A 17,473-nucleotide genomic window follows, 5' to 3' on the forward strand; every position below is an offset into this window, starting at 1 on the left:
TTCCAAGGTCTCGATCGTATGTCTCTGACATCCATTTGTGCTCATAGTCAAGTTTCCGGTCTATGGCTGGAAAATGTAAAAGATAGAGCATCTACCGGAAGAATAGTCCTATAAGAAATGTGGGTTTCCTTTGCAAAGGCATTTGGTCAAGTAGCATTGGTATGCTGTTTCACACAGATTTCTCCAGGTCTAAAGCAATAATGTGGGTCATCATAACAAACACAAGCTAGACAGGTAGACTAACAAAATAGATATTTAATTTCCAATAAAAAAATCTTTGCAACTGAGCAATTAACATATACAGAAACAATGCTCACAGTATGACAGAAGACCTAAGGCCTGATTTAGATGCTGGCGGACAGCTTACCCGATAGCCGGTCTGCGTAAATATAAATCCCGTAGGCTATAATGGGATTTATATTTTAGGGGATGGGATATCCATCACAGTTATGATGGAGTAAGCCATCCGCCAACATCTAAATCAGGCCCTAATAAGCCAGTTGTGGAAAACTAGTATTTTAAAGTGCTTGCCAGCGAAAGGGCCGAGTCATGTTATGCGATTTGTATTTCTATAATGCAGAGTCTGATAGTAGTTCGGTGTGTAGTACGGCAAAATCTCCAGGTTTACATTTCCTATCTATTTTGACCCACAGCGGAGTCTGTCATCAGGCAATAATATCTTTTGTGTTTCCTCTTTTGGTCTGTCTCGGGCTGTGTGATGTAACCTGCGATTTTGGAATCAGATAAAACAACCAATCAGCTGTGGTCATGTTGGATTGTTGGGCTGCAGTGGCTTAATTATTGTGCTGTGGGTTTATGATTTGGTTTTTGGAGAGGTTCACTGGAGGGGATTTTCATACTGATTATGTTTCTCTAGGGTCGGTTTTGTGTTTTGTCATTTCTGTCTCTTAAATCTTGTACTAGCTAATAAAAGTAAGTAGTGACATTATATTCCACAAAACTGACATTTCTGTGTTGTACTGCATAGGAAATGTTCTGTCTAAGGTCTTCACCGCCGTTAGGTTAGTATTTATGTTTAATTGTCTTTCTGTCTTATCTATTTAGCTGTCGGTGCTGCTGGGAATGAAAGAAATTAAAGCGGCCAATATGGTATATATGTGCAGTGCTATGTGATAGGATGAGTCGGAGAGTTCTGTTTTGTGTTCCGGTGTTGTGTACATTCATGATAAGTGTTGTTGGGAGCAAGGTAAATGCTCATTATATGGCATATATGAGCTATGGTTGATACATGTTATGTCGAATCTGTTCTGATGGGTTTTCTTTTGTGATAGTGTTGTTGGGAGCAGTGCAGTGATGCAGGAGTGATATACCCATGCCTTGTATAAGATGTTCTAACTACTGTATTCTTTTAGATGATAGTGTATAGCAGATGGTAATAATATTTTACAGCTAATGGCCACATTTTTAAAGACACATTCAAAAGTGTAATAAATATCTTCTGAATTTAGAAAACTATTTTATCACTATAAAATAATAAAAGTCAACAAATAGTCATAATATTTACATTATGTTGAGTCCTAATTACTTTAAGCAATACATGGACAGTAACATAACGGGTTGGAGAACCAGCTTTCCCTGTTGTTTCCTAATAGTATGTGTAAAATTACATATTTATAACTAGAAAGTTAAATGATCTAGGTATTCTAGAGGCTCCTGTTTAACAATGAAACAGTGCAATATATTCCAAATGTATTAAACCTGCTACATGCAGCTGCTGGTGAAATCTTGTTGTATCGGACCAAATCATTAATGCGCCTCAAGGGTCTTGCTTTGAGTCACAGAAATCAAGAACAGTGTTATAGGCTTTATAGGTTCAGTCATGGTTTTGTAACCCTACAGAGAGAATAACATCTGATGTTTGGAAAGTACAGATGGTTTGCAGGGATATAAAATGTTGCCTGGGATAGATGGATGGGAGAAGAAAAATAACCTACGTTAATAAATCTCTCACACACAATTGAGAAATTACTCAAAGAATCACAGTAATGTTTTACAAAAGAGCTAGCATTCAGATTGCTAAACAGCCGAGTTGCTAATTCACAAAAAGGAATGTATCAAAACATGGACCAAAAGTCTATATGTCCTGCTAATAGGTGTACATAACCGATTTGAACTCTCTAAAACACTTCTCCGTATGCATCCAAGTTAGGCGTCGCTAAACCAGTGTCTAGTGCAAATGTAGAGGGATTCTTGTAAGCTAAAGGCAGCTTTCATCGATGGTCATAAAATCCCAGCACTATTTAACCTTTCTGAATGTTCTTCAGGAAGAGTTTTCTTTTTTCTCATCTATGCGTCAGGGCAGATCATGCCTTAGTGCAGGCGATGAGCGTTCCTAATGCTTTTAAGGTCAACTTCCTAGGAGGATGCAGTCCCAACACGCATTATCTTGAAGAGGACATTTAGGTTGTTGCCTCGAATGGCATCCCTGCAGGCTGAGATCACTTGTGCCTTCGGTTTTCCAACTGGAAAAAATGATCAGAAAGAAGTAAGCACCTTTATTAGTAATTTATAGTTCAAAACGTTTTATTACATAAACACAACTGCAGTACATTAAATAATTATGTAACACTCTTCAGTACTGTCAACAGTAAGCTACTTGACTATAAATCCACAGCCTAAACCCCCAGTTTCCAAAATAATAAACCCACTTCCATGTTAGTGTAGGAAAGTGCCCCTTTTTGACATTACCAACCTCACTTTTTGCTTAGTATCCGATGCAATTTTATCAAAAGTGCACTGGGTACCTGCTATCCAGAACCCCAGTGTCATATTTCTTTCCCTAAAACTGTACAATTGCTCAGACAATTGGGAATTCCGTTCGCATTCCCTTTGCGTCCCTAGTGAATGGTACTCCTAGTACCTAGGGCAAGGAGACAAAAAGAGGGTCCCTAAGGGCTGAAGCATGTATAGTGCCTCCCTAATTGACCCCTCAGCACCAACACGCAAACTGTCATGCAGACTGCGTGCCAGGGTGCAGAGAAAAGTGAAGACACTCACAAACTGCTCCAAAGGAGCCCCTCCCTATAGCTGTCACTCCGGTCTTTCCTCAGTGGGTTACAGGCACATACCTGCAGTCAAGAGATCAAAGCTTTGGTACAGTCTCCACAATGTTGTGGACATACTGGCCCTCAGCCCGATCCATACCCTTTCACCCATCCCCTGTTTTAGGAAAAGTATGTAGTTGTAAACCCTAAGTCCGTCTATGAACAAGGTAACATCACCACCAAGTTACAGAAATAGCCCCAAAGCTATGTAGTAGATAATAAATTGCTGCATTAGGAATGCTTCCGCGCCCCACCCACAGTTCCCTTACAATTGCCAATCAATAAGATGTCCCTCAGCTGTGCTGAGATGTGGACAAGGCCAGCTTTACATGAATGACTGAACGTAGCTGCTTTGCGGCGCCTGCAGAAGAGTGGACCAGAGTGAAACAAATGGTCATGTTACTAATGATGGGCAGGGAAAGAGGGTCATTTTGCTACCGAGGCTTTGAAAATTCCTGCACAAATTCTGCCTATGGGGTGGAAATCGTGGAACTCACTCAAGGAGGAATTTTAGGACAAAGATTACAGAAAAATACTGCCAAATTTGATAAATGGTTCTTCTTTTAAGCTGGACTCCAGGGGACTTTTTGAAAAAAAAATATTAAAAGCACTAGTCCTTACCAACCTCAACGGGATGGAAAAATGTAAGTAAAAGAACATTCCTTTTGTGAGAAAGTCTTTCAGTGTTGAGAATGTTACTCATTTTTTTGGGCTTTATCAGAGCACAAAGCTGGAAACCTACTAACAAATAGAGACACTACTGGCCCTCATGGTTCAGAATCTTGGCTCCTCAATGCACTCCAGCTTTTTCAGTCTATCTAGAGCTCGGATGCCAGCATATAGCTGATTTAGTCGCTCTTAGTCCTCTACTTTGTTGGATAAAGATCTCGACTAGGGAGGATCTACAGCTTAATAGGCTGATTTTATCAGATTGTTTGTCCATTGATGCTGCGCACAGAATCCCTTGGTTAGCCTATGTGAAGGCAGCTTTTGCCTCCATAGGAAGAGTGGACATATTTCTGAACCCCCCAATCATTGGCATCATGAGATTTAAAGGTTGTTCCTTGAGCAGGAACAGCTAACCTGCGAAGAGGCTGAACTAATGAAACCCTTTGGTGAGAGTGGGGGCGCTAGAGGGCGCGCAAGCAAGATGGCCGGACTTCTGTGAGACTCTGGCAGCCGGCATCCGCAACGGGACCTGGGCTCTCGTTGTGGGTGGCTCTCAACTAGACCTGACAGACGTGGAAGCGCAGGAAAAGGCAGGTTTATCAGTAAGGAACTGATCTGGGAACCGCAGTGCAAACAGAGCTTCACCCAGACCCGGGCCCCAGAGGTGGGAGTCGCGGAGAGCTTTACAACAGCCCCCGGTCCACCAACACAGCTGCAAATGCGAATGCAGTAAAGGGAAAAGGAACTGTACCTGTTTTCTGCTGATGTTGGCCCCCGCACATATCGGGTGATTACTGCTCATAGCAAACGGCCCGCCAAGACTCCGAGCAGTCAGCAGGAGAACACATCAGCAACCTCTGAGCTGAGCTGCTCAGACTGACCGTTAGCAGCAAATTCTGCAGAGAAAACAGCCCCAGCACAGCGAGGCTTGCAGCCTAATTGCAAATGGCGGCGAGCGCGAAAACATCGATACACAAGAGACCCTCTAATAGCTCCTTACTTGGTGGCCAGAGGGAGCACGGACAAGGAGGCAACCTATCTGGGACTCCGGGGACCATGTGAGTGAAGAAGGGACACCAGTGTGGCAGCGGAGGTCAATGCGCAATACGGAACTGCGATGTTGCTCCTCTGAATGGCAGCCTCACCCGGCAGACGCAACCAGCAGCAATAAAGTTCCCCCGGACACGCGGATCGCATTGGATCCCAGGAGGGGGCCGCTGAGTGTGCATTCGCGCCCGAGTTAAGTTGGCTGGTGCGGAGAGATCCCCAGGCAAGACACACACTTGAAGGTGAGTGGCCCCTCTCCCGAAGCGCATTGACCGCCAAAACAGCATGCAAGGAGCTAAATAGCCTGAAGACAGGTAGAGAAGAGGGCGGTTTACCCAGCCCGACCCCGCTGGGCCACATTGCGCGCTGGGGGAGGTGAGTACCCCTCAAGGAGATGCCTGGCCTTTTACCTGTCCATAAGATGTCAATCAATCAATCAGAGTACTTGTAAAGCGCGCTACTTAACCGTGAGGGTCCCAAGGCGCTGAGGGGAGAGGGGGGTGCTGCTACTGCTCGAAGAGCCAGGTCTTGAAGAGTCTTCTGAAAGCGATAAGGTGTTGGGTCTGCCGTTTGTGGGTAGGGAGAGTGTTCCAGGTCTTGGCGGCTAGGTAGGAGGAGGATGTGCCACCGGAGGTCGTTCGTTGGATGTGGGGGAAAGCGGCGAGGGCGAGGCTGGCGGAGCGGAGCTGGCAGGTGGGGGTGTGGAAGCTGAGTCTGCTGTTCAGGTAGGCTGGTCCGGCGTTGTGGAGTGCTTTGTGTGCGTGGCTGAGGAGCTTGAAGGTGATCCTCTTGTCGACGGGGAGCCAGTGTAGGTCTCTCCGGTGGGGGGTGATGTGGTTGCGGCGGGGGACGTTGACGATCAGTTGGACGGAGGCGTTTTGGATGCGTTGTAGTCGTCATAGGTGTTTGGCTGGGATTCCTGCGTAGAGTGCGTTGCCGTAGTCCAGTCTGCTGCTGACGATGGCCTGTGTCACCGTTCTTCTTGTTTTGGTCGGGATCCACCTGTAGATCCTGCAAAACATGTGGAGGGTGTTGGAGGAGGAGACGGTGTTGACCTGCTTAGACATGGAGAGGGAGGAGTCTAGGATGAATCCTAGATTGCGTGCATGGTCGGTAGGTGTTGGTGCTGTTCCCAGTGTGGTGGGCCACCAGGAGTCGTCCCAGGCTGAGGGGGTGGGTCCGAGGATGAGGACCTCCGTCTTGTCCGAGTTCAGCTTCAGACGGCTGCTCCTCATCCAGTCGGCAACGGCCTTCATTCCCTCGTGGAGGTTGGTATTGGTGGTGTGTGGGTCCTTGGTGAGGGAGAGGATGAGCTGGGTGTCGTCCGCATAGATGATGTTGAGGTCGTGATGGCGTTGGGCTGAGGGATGAGCCTTGGGGGACGCCGCAGATGATGTCGGTGGCTTCGGATCGGAAGGGTGGGAGGCAGATGCTCTGGGTTCTGCCAGAGAGGAAGGACGTGGGCCAGTCAAGAGCCTTCTCTTGGATTCCAGCTTCTAGGAGGCGTGTCTTTAGAGTACAATGGCAGACCGTGTCGAAGGCGGCTGACCGGTCAAGGAGGATGAGGGCTGATGTTTCGCCGTTGTCTAGTTGGCGCCTGATGTCGTCTGTGGCGGCGATGAGGGCTGTCTCGGTGCTGTGGTTTTGTCTGAATCCGGACTGGGACGGGTCCAAGATGTTATAGTCTTCCAGGTGGCGGGCCAGTTGCATGTTGATGATTTTCTCGATGACCTTTGCCAGGAACGGGAGCAGGGAGATGGGCCGGAGGTTCTTGAGGTCCTTGGGGTCTGCTTTGAGCTTCTTGAGGAGGGCGTTGATTTCAGCGTGTTTCCAGCTTTCCAGGAATGTAGCTGGTTCGAACAAGATGTTGATGACCTTCCGTAGTTGGGGTGCGATGACTGCGTCTGCTTTGTTGAATACGTGGTGTGGGCACGGGTCAGACAGAGATCCTGAGTGGATGGAGTTCATGACCTTGCATGTCTCGTCGTCGTTGATGTTGGACCAGGAGGTCAGGCGGTTGGGGCTGGTGGTGTTCACAGGGGAGGTGGAGTCTGGCGTAGTCGGAGGGGGTCAAGGTGTTGAAGCTGTCGTGGATGTCAGCGATCTTGAGGTGGAAGAAGATGGCTAGTGAGTCGCACAGTTCTTGTGAGGGCGGGATGTTGTTGGCGCTGGGGTTGGAGAGTTCCTTTACGATGCTGAAGAGCTCTTTGCTGTCATGTGCGTTGTTATCCAAGCAGTCTTTGAAGGAGGATCTCTTGGCTAATCTGATGAGGTGGTGGTATCTGCGGGTGGCGTCCTTGTGGGCTGCGTGGTGGTCTGGTGTGCGTTCGTGGAGCCATGTCTTCTCCAGTTTCCGGCATGCGCGTTTAGAGGTCTGGAGCTCGTCGGTGAACCCAGTGGCTCTCTTGTTGGCGTGGCTGTTGGGGGGTTTCTTGAGCACTGCGAAGGTGTTGGCGCAGTCGTCGAACCACTGTCTGAGGTTTCGGGCTGCGGTGTTCGGCGGTGTTGAGGGTGTCATCTGCGTGGGTGGCGACCTTGAGGGTGGACTTGTGGACGATGGCTATTCCTCCACCGATTCCGTTGGCGCGATCCCTGCGGGTGATCTTGTAGCTGTCTGGGATGGCTATGATATTGCACAAAATCCCAAATGGTTTAACCAGGAGTGCTCAGAGGCAAATAGGGAATTGCGAAGGGCATTGTCTTCCAAACCAACCTGTCCGACTAATGTAAGAGAAGCTAGATCCAGGTATAAAGCTGTTGTTAGTAAAAGGAAAACTGAGATCTTAGAAGGTCGCTGGGCAGCCTTAGCCAGAGCCGCTGAGTTAAAGAAGGGTAATGCCTTCTGGTCAGCAGTTAAAGATTTACGCTCCTCAGGGCAGCTCATGACCCCGATCAGTTGTACTATTACAGGTGAAGCATGGGTCAATCATTTTAATGCCCTCTATGCTGTGCCCCGACCAGAGACGGCCCCACTGATCTTTCGCCACCCACCGAGGGTTGATATAACCTTACCTGAAGTGGAAGACTGTATTAATCAGAGCATGGGGAGTAAGGCACCGGGCCCTGATGGCCTACCCATCGATATTATCAAAGTAAACTTAGATATCTGGGCTCCACTTCTTTAAAATGTGTTTAACAATCTTACTGTTGCTCCCCTTCCTTGTACTTGGTCCACAAGCATTATCGTCCCTATTTTTAAAAAGGGAGATTGTTCACAACCAAACTGTTACAGGCCCATCTCCCTTATAGATAATACGTTAAAAATACTTGGTAGGATCTTATATAATAAGATTCTATGTTGGACCGAGGACAATGGTATCTTGGAACGCTGCCAATTAGGTTGGCGTTGCTTTGACTCGTCTACCGGTTTGTGTCCCCGTCACCCTTCCCCTCTTCTTTCCATGCGGTATCTCACCCTCCCCTCCACTTCGCATCCTCTAACCTCCAGGAAACTACACCCGTCATCGACGCAGTGGATCGGGGCTCCGTCCCTACATTTCGTGTTTCGTTTCCACGTTCGAGTTAACAGTGGATTGCCTATGCCGGTCTCACGACCGCACACAGACGTTCACTTACGGTGTCTTTCTCCAAAGGACCCTTATACTTTTCTTGATCCATTCCTGGTACCCCAACCCAGTGAGCTACAGCACCCTCTATCTTGGCTACCCGGTCCTGATGATGATCCTGATTCACTAGGAACGAAACGCCATCGACCAATTTGTGGCGCACATTCATCATTGGTTCACAGAAATTGTTCTAAAACCTTGATTAAATTGCCCTGAAATCATTGTGTTGAGGCCCTGGGACAGATGACCCTGACGTCATTAACAAAATCACCAGTAGTTGTGCTTTTTGGTTACGCAGAAGATATAACTTCAGGATATAGATGGCATGTGGAGCTGGCCATGTTGCTAGCCAAACAAAGGGTAGTGTGCAGATGGGGAAGAGGGTGAGCACCCAAATTTAAAGAATGGGTCCAGGACCTCCTCTTTTGGCAGTAACAGACTAACATACGCGGAGCTACTCCCTGCGCCCACTAGACCAAGGGACATTTGGGATCCACTGCGCACATATCTGCTAACAAACTCAAGGGTGTTGGAGGAGCAGACCAGTCCCCCCCCCCCCCCCCCCCCTTCAAGTGAGCAGAAGTGAAAACCCCCATTAGACATTCAAAAGAAATACCAGCTTAAAGGGAACACACCCTAAAGCTACAGAAGCTGCTAAGGCCCTGAAAACATGAAAATCCGCTAAGAGGTATTAGATGTTAGATACCCGAAAACATGCAAATGCTAACTTGTCATCTGGGGTGAGGCTCTATGATGGTGTAAATGTGTAGGATCTAAATTGCTGCAATGTACCTTTCACTCTGCAACTGATAATGCGATATTAGTGAGATACTAGTGCTGACGCTTTACTGTATGAGGTTGACAGCTGAGATACAAACGTTCTATAAAACTCAGTTGGGAGGCCACCCATTAACACTTCCTCCCTACTAAGTGTTTCCCCTAGGGCCTTAGCTTCTGTCTAATCAAGGGTAGGCAGCTTTATTGCACTGACTCATACTTTAACCTTGATTTAAACATGACAGACTTAAATACTGTACTAAACATAATGAGCTATCCAAAACTTTGTCTAACTTTTGACAACCCTAAATCCTTTACTTTTTTCCCCGAAATATATTTTTTTGTGTAACTCTTTTTAATGATATTTCAACAAAAGGTATGACAATAACCTCAGTACATCACCACTACGAGGAGAACTCAACGAAGATATATATATAATGCAAATCCAAAACATGGCAAACAGCCAGACATACCCCTGGTGGCATAAGTCAAGAAAGAAACAAGCATTGGCATAGCCAATAGGTCTCGCGGTTGGGAACTTATAAGCGTTTAGCCATGCAACAGTTGATGTTGTTGAACGAAGGATATTGTGTTGGATAACTAAACACTTATAAGGTCCCAAAGGCAAGACCCATTGGCTATGCCAATGCTTATTTTAAATGCAATGCCTCATTAACATGCCAGATGGGGGGGCGTGGCTAAGGCGCCGATGTAGGTGGAAGCAGGACTCCGGAGCTCCTCCGCGCCCGCCTCGCACCACCACATATCCTGGGTACCGACTCGGACCCCGAGCCCACAGCAGTGTCCAGGAGTATACCGAGGACGAGTAGGAGTAATACGGAGGTCTGGGGGCCCCTGGATGAGCCCCCGCTGAACGGCTGGCGGTGACTGAAGCACCCGGAGCTGCGAGCGCCCAAAATGGCGGCCGCCGTCCTGCTCTGACACGCCTGGCGCCGGAACCCCGGGCAGAGCTGGGGAGCCCTGGAAAATAGCGGAGCTTGGGATTTTACTGCTGGAGGCCTCTTGTGCCCAGAGGAGGTGAGAAGCAGCGGTGGGCGCCTCAGGACACGCGGGGCTGAAGGGCGAGAGACGACCAGCCTGCCTGACCCTAAAATGGCGCCACCTGAATGCCGATCTCTGCCGTGAATGCCGCCTGGGGAGACCTCGTGGGGTGCAGTGAACACCCTCCGGACGAGGAGATAGTCCGGTGCCCCCCCCCCTGCCTAGGGTAGTGCAGTGCCCACACAGCCGGCAGGCTAGCGCCGAGCGGACACGGATGGTGGGGTGAGTGAAGGCGGCAGTGCCGGCCACCCGTTGCTGAGAGGCCTGTGGGCGGGAAAAGGAGACTCAAGTGCCAGGGGCGCCCACACGCCAGGAACCACCCTGGGGTTGACGCTAGCGGGCGCGAACTCGGGCTGGCGCACCCCGGAGGGGGAGTCTTCATCCAGTGACCAGGTGGGGTGCACTGTTGGCCGGCAGCCCTGGTGGAGCGGGGCCTGCTCACTGCATTGCTCTGTGGTCCGGAGACCCGCCGGACGGGGGTCCAGAGGCGCGAAAGGAGCGAGACTTTGAGGCGGACCTGGCAAGGAGGGCAGGAGTATTCTGTACCGCTAACGACCGCCGCGGAGCCAAGTGAGGCTAGCTACCCAGCAGAATGGTGCGGGGGGGGGGGCAGGAAGAAGGGCTTTGAGGCCCTGAAGCTAGACGACCCGGGCCACCCCGTGGAAGAGGACCCGCTGGGACTTGGAGAGGGGAGCTCGACCCGCCCGCGGGATCCATCTCTGGGGGACATCATGCAGGCGATAATGGCGTCGCGGGAAGCCCTCGAGAAGCGCATGGATACCATCGGATCGGACCTGACCCTCCTAAAGGACGACCATAGGAAGCTGAAAGAGCGTGTGTCGACTGCGGAGGTAACCCTGAATAGCATGCCTGGGGAAGTGACTGAGTTGAAGGCATCACTGGCGGAGATGGCGCAGAGGGTTCGAGTGCTGGAGGTCAGAGCTGAGGACAGTGAAGGGCGCTCACGACGCAACAACCTCCGCCTCGTAGGGGTCCCCGAAAAAGTGGAGGGGCAGGATGCGGTCTCCTACTTGGAGGGCTGGCTGCGTACTGAAGTGGCCCCAGAAGGACTTTCCCCGTTCTTTGCCATCGAGCGGGCGCACAGAGTCCCTGCGCGCCCCCCCAAGCCGGGGGTACCACCGCGTCCGATAGTGCTGCGCCTCCTACACTTCAGGGACAGGGACCATATCCTGAGGAGGGTGAGAGACCTCCCGGACCTGAGGATCGACAATAGCAGGGTCATGGTCTTCCCGGACTTTACTAGGGAGGTGCAGAAACAGCGAACCTCCTTCCTGGCGGTCAAGCGAAAACTGAGATCACTGCAGATGCCCTACGCTATGCTGTTCCCGGCGCGGCTGCGGGTGATTGATGGGGAGCGCACCCACTTTTTCCTAACGCCACAGGAGGCTTGGAGCTGGTTGGATGCTAGGGGGGAGCCGGACGCGGATCCCCTGCAGCGGACCCCACCCAGGAGGCGTTCCACGGAAACGACGCCGACACGTCGATCTGGTTCCCCATCGGGATGGCAGCGGGAGCAAGCCAAGGCGGTGCAGGCAGTGGCGGCCATCAGCCAGGGGGACGCCAGCCCTTCCAGTAGTACATCGGAGCAGTCGAAGGTCAGCGCTCCCAGCCCTGGCTCCAGCAGCGGGCACGAACTATCGGAGACGGACCTGCCGGTGGTGACTCCCCAAACAGCAGATGGTATCCTTGGCTGATCTGGACCGAGGGACGCTGGCCGAATATGTAAGGTACTGGGAGTGCAGATGGGGGGCTGCTTCTGGACGCTATGCAGTGGGATGCGGATACTCCCCCGGGACCTATAACTGGTGCTGTGGGGGAAGGGGAGAGTCGGGAGACTTCTCCTGAGTATTGTTGGGGGAGGTGGGGTGGGGGCGGGGGGCTTCGGGCCTGTCTGGAGTAGGCGTTGCGGCCACTCCAGCCCTATTCTGCAGTGATACACTTTTGATACTTTAGTTTGGATGGGGTTTCCATGTTGGTTTTCTGTCCTGGGGTGTGGGAGTTGGGGTAGTGCACTTGCACAAGTTGGGGGGGATTGAGGGGGGGACCTGGGCGTGCTGAGGGGGTCGCTGAGAGCGCAGATAGGATGCGAAGGGCTTTGCCATGGGATCCGACATAGGCTACAAATGTCTCACATGGAACGTACGGGGGATGCATTCGATGCATAGGCGACACAAGATACACTCCTACTTAATCAGACGGGGCATTCACATCGCCTTCCTTCAGGAGACGCATCTGTTAGCTAAGGAGAAGAAGGCGCTGCAGCGTCGCTGGAGGGGACAGGTCTTTCACACTGGCTATTCTGCTTACGCTAGGGGGGTGGCCATCTGGGTACGAGCGGGGGTGCCTTTTCAGTGCACACACCAGGTTATTGACCCGGAGGGGAGATACATAATGCTGCGAGGCAAACTGGATGGGAGGGACCTTAATCTGGGTTGTCTGTACGCCCCGAATGTGGACCAGCCTGCATTTCTCTCTCTACTCTCCAACAAGCTGGCCCCGTTTTTAGTGGAACCCTTGCTTTTGGACGGCGACTTTAACAGCGTGACTGACACTGCCCTGGACAGATCACACCCCCCCCTGCTGAATGCACCGGCTGGCAAACTTGCTCTTGCGCGTTCGACCTGGCAGCGCCAATGGGGACTGGTCGACTCCTGGAGGGCTAACCACCCGTCGGACAGGGACTATTCATTCTTTTCCGCTCTCCATGAGCTGCACGTGCGAATAGATGCCTTCCTGTGTTCGCAGGACGTGCACGCGGAGGTGTGCCACAGTGAGTACCTTACGCGCTCGATCTCTGACCACAATCCGCTCCTCGTGCGGATGCGCTGGTCGCAAATCTGCCCGAGGATCCCGGCCTGGAAACTCCGCCCTGAGGTTCTAGACGACCAGCTCTTCCGAGCTGCAATAGCCTCGGCATCGAGGCGTACTTCCAGGTGAATGCGGGCATGGCGGGCTCAGCCGCGATAGAATGGGACGCATTTAAATCTGTGATGCAAGGCCAGTGCATCGCAGCGTCGTCGGGAGTGCGGAAAACACTGCTGGAGGAAATCGCAAAGGAGGACGAGGCGCTGCGTGTGCTGGAGAGGGCGAGGCCTGAACGTCCGGACACGCACGAGGCCCTGCTGGAGGCACGAGAGGCGGTGGCGGCGTCGGTAGAGCGCCTCCGGTGTTTTGACTACAAGGCCTACCTTACGCGGGCGCACTCGGAACGGGACAAGTCAGGGGCCCTTCTGGCATGGCTGGCCAATCCGGCGCGCCGGAGCTCGGTCATACTTGAGCTCCGCGACCACGCGGGGACGGCGCGATTTGACCAACAAGGGATCAACGCCCTGTTCTATGACTATTACACGGAGCTCTACCGCAGCAGGGTCCTCCCATCGCTGGAGGACTTCCAGGCCTTTACGGAAGATCTTGACCTGCCGGTATTGGGGGAGGAGGACGAGAAACGGCTCGGAGGCAAGATCGAGGAGAGGGAGGTCCGTGTCGCCATCAAGAGCATGGCCAGAAACAAGACGCCGGGCACTGACGGATTCCCAACGGAATTTTATCTCACCTATGCGGATCTCCTCGCGCCTCGGCTGACGTGGCTATACAACGAGTCAAGGCGGCTGGGCCGCCTTCCTGCGACTACGAGGGAGGCGTTGATCGTCCCCTTATTGAAGCCGGGCAAGCAACCATGGGATAGAACGGCATACCGCCCACTGTCCATGCTCAACCTAGACTACAAGATCTTGAGCAAGATCCTAGCGACGCGCTTATTCCCCCACATGCCCATGCTGGTCCACGCTGACCAGTCAGGCTTCATCCCGACCCGCAACACGGCGCTTAATGTGCGGCGACTCCTACATGTCCTGGAGGCTGACACCTATGACACCGAGGAGGCAGTGGTGTTTGCTGTAGATATGGAGAAGGCCTTTGACAGCCTGGAGTGGCCCTATCTCTTCCACGTTCTGCGCACGCTGGGCCTCGGCGAGGGCTTTGTAAACTGGACGAAGCTGCTCTACCAGGACGCGACGGCGAGGGTCAGGACTGGGAGAGTTATTTCGGAGATGTGCCTGGTGGGCAGGGGCACCCGCCAAGGATGTCCTCTCTCCCCCCTGCTATTTGCCCTGGCTGTAGAGCCCCTTGCGGCGCGAGCCCCGCTGGGCCGGGCCTATCAGGGCCTCGACGTCTATGGACAGGTACACCACATTGCACTGTACGCGGATGATCTGCTGATGTTCCTGGCGGACTCGGCGGACTCCCTGCGTGGAGCTCAGAACCTCCTACACTCGCTGAGTAGAGTGTCGGGCCTCCGAGTGAACTGGACGGAGTCCCATCTGTTCCCAGCCCGCCATCGGCGCGTTTGCCCGCAAACCACGGAGGGCGTGACGTGGGAGGAGAGGAGCCTGCGTTATCTTGGCACCTCAATTTTCCACGACAGAGCGGATATCCTTGAGGGGAATATAGGGACGGCAATCAGGCACACCAAAGGTAACTTCGACTTTTGGGGCACGCTCCCGTTGTCATCGGGGAGAGTGGCGCTACTCAAGATGGTGACTTTGCCGCGATTGCTTTATCTCTTCGGGACCCTCCCGATCTGGATCCCGGCGAGCTACTTTCGGCGGCTGCGATCGATGGTTATCGGATTTCTGTGGGGGGTGGGCAGGCGCAGGGTGGCGCATACCACGCTTCTCCGACCTCGGGCGGATGGAGGACTGGCGGTGCCGTATTACGAGCGCTACTACCTGGCGGCGCAGCTGCAATGGCTGACACAGTGGGTGGCAAGAGCCAGAAAGGGGGAAGACGGCTCGGGGGAACCGGCAGGCCCGGTCCAGGTGTTGTCCTGGGACTTCCGATGGGAGATTTCCACCTCACTCAAGAGTTTGCGACGGCCCGGAAATGCTGGAACAGGTATCGCCGACGGGGCGGTATTGCGGTTCCGTACGCACCTGAGATCCCACTTAAACTCTGCGGGGCACTCCCGCATGGAGGTTCGTGGCGCGGGCTGGATGTATGGGACCAGCAAGGGCTGTCATCCATGGGCGACCTGTACGAGAACGGGGCACTGCTGCCGTTTGACCTACTGAGGGACCGCTTTGAGTTATCGGGTGGGGACTTCCTCCTTCACGCGGCACTGACGGCGGCGATCCGTAAGCACTGGAAGACGGGCATGCTAGAACCGCCGTTGTCTCTGGGCTGCCAGTACGTTGTAATGATGGCGGGGACGGTCAAGGCTGTCACGTGCCTGTATCGACGCATGGTCTCGGAATCGGTCACCCCGCTGTTGGCCTTGAAGGCGAAATGGGAGGCTGACCTGGAGACGGATATCCCCGAAGAGGCGTGGAATGGCATACTCGAACGGGCCCGTAATGGGACGCGCAATGCCAGGTTCCAGCCGGTGCACTTCTATGTCTTACACAGGGCCTACTTGACCCCCGACAAACTACACAAATACTTCCCGACCCACCCGGCTTCCTGCCCGCGTTGCCCGGCAGATCTTGCCGACTTCCAACACATGTTCTGGTCTTGCCCTGAGCTGAGTTCCTTTTGGGGAGAGGTAGTGGAGGTTCTGAGGGAGGTTACGGAGAGGGACCTGCACCTGACCATGGCACACTGCATCCTACATTGGTTCCCCCACACTTCAAAAAACAGGGTCACTAGCAAATTTCTAGATTTGGGGCTCCTCCTGGCGAAGCGGGCCATCACGTCTCAATGGAAGGCATCCAGGGGCCCCACGGTGGAGCGCTGGAAGACTGAGCTACATAAATGGGCACGGTGTGAGGGTGAGCTTCGTCTGCAGGCAGCGCTCAGGGTGGGCAATGACATGGCGCTGGAGAGGGCCAGGGCGTGGGAGGGGCTGGTCCTGGACCTCACGCTCCTGGACATGGAAGAGGATGACACCCCGGTGCACAGCCCGGCTCCGGAAGAGCACCCGCCTGATGCGGAGATGGGTTAGGCCCCCTGTGCTGCTCCCTTAGTTACGTCCCAATGTGAAGACTTGCGCATAATTGCTGATAAATCCTGATGCTCTGTTTCGGATCTGATCTAGCGGGGAGGGTTGAGGGCTCGAATCGGTGGTACTCTAGCACGCCTGGGGGGGTGGGGGGTTCGGGAGAGAGCGGGGGCGGTTTTGGGAGCGTTCTGGGCGAAAGGGGGGGGCAGTTGGGGTTGGGAGAGTTGAGGGAGGGGGCGGGGGGAGGACTGTCCAGCAGGGGGGGGGAGAAAGATCCTTGGGTCAACTGGCTGGGGGCCACGGGAGAAGGAGCGCGAGAACGGAAAAGCAGCACTGCCAATTCCCGAACACTTGGTTACTGTGCCTTAACACAGTATGCCTTGGCGCGGATTGTCCCCTCATGATGTCGCCGCTCAACCTCCGGGATGTGAGCTGAATGGCTGTGTGACACGGATGTGGGGAAGTTGCGCATTCCTACAGTGATGGGGGAAATGGCTCGTATATACTGTCTGTATATATAACCTTGCTGCAATAAAAAGATATTTACAAAAAAAAAATTAACATGCCAGATGGCCTACATTTTACAAGCGGAACACTACTTGACTTACAATAGGTAAACATGCAATTAAATATTGCTTGTTTCACAAACAGAGGTCAACATAGTCAGTATCCTAGCTTTGACTAGAAACCCATTCTTATTATAAATAAGAAGAAGGTGTTTTAGGGCTTGCTATAACTTCTTATAGCATCACTTTGAGTGATTTTACCTTATGCAGCATAAATTGACCACAGCCTAGGTTGAATATTATGACACTTCACTTGAGTGATCCAGGACTTCAGCCCTCATTGGCTCGATTAACCCCTGCACGTGGTCTAAGACGTGATATCACAACCTGTATGGTGACAGGCAGAGCGCCAACGCTTGCTCCCTCGTCAGGACCGAACAGAAACTGCAGCCCTCACCTCGCAGTGACCTCTGCCCTCACATAGTATCTTTTCGGCAGTGCTAGTGTTGGTATTTCTGGAACAACAGGTGCGTTGCTAGACGTTAGGGAGGCCAACGGCCGCCAGGGAGTTTCCAAAAGAACAAACCACCTGCACCGCTGATGGATACAAGGCAGGAGTGATATTAATGGCTTGCATTTCTCGATCATTTAAACACAATCTCGCCTCGTCTAACAGCACTCTGTGGCGGTGCCTGTTACTTTAAAATACCAAGCCATTCACTTTTCATCAGCAGCAACCCGCACTAGCTGCGCATCGATGATTTTGAAACAAATATTTCACAGGTCGATCTGCAGTGTGACATAGGGGCGACAAATAGGCTTTCA

General features: G+C 52.4%; 1 protein-coding gene across 1 annotated transcript in view; it reads right to left on the bottom strand.

Moving 5' to 3' along the window:
• Positions 1-235: 235 nt before the first annotated feature.
• Positions 236-17,473, bottom strand: part of BBS2 (Bardet-Biedl syndrome 2) — a 317,210-nt gene continuing 299,972 nt past the window's right edge. The window contains exon 19 of the mRNA XM_086947694.1: positions 236-2,483. Coding sequence (XP_086803820.1) covers positions 2,377-2,483 — 107 coding nt within the window. The 3' untranslated portion in view covers positions 236-2,376. The remainder of the gene's footprint in view (positions 2,484-17,473) is intronic.

The sequence above is a fragment of the Lissotriton vulgaris genome, chromosome 12, assembly GCF_964263255.1.
Source record: "Lissotriton vulgaris chromosome 12, aLisVul1.2, whole genome shotgun sequence".
In the NCBI taxonomy this organism is placed as follows: domain Eukaryota; kingdom Metazoa; phylum Chordata; class Amphibia; order Caudata; family Salamandridae; genus Lissotriton; species Lissotriton vulgaris.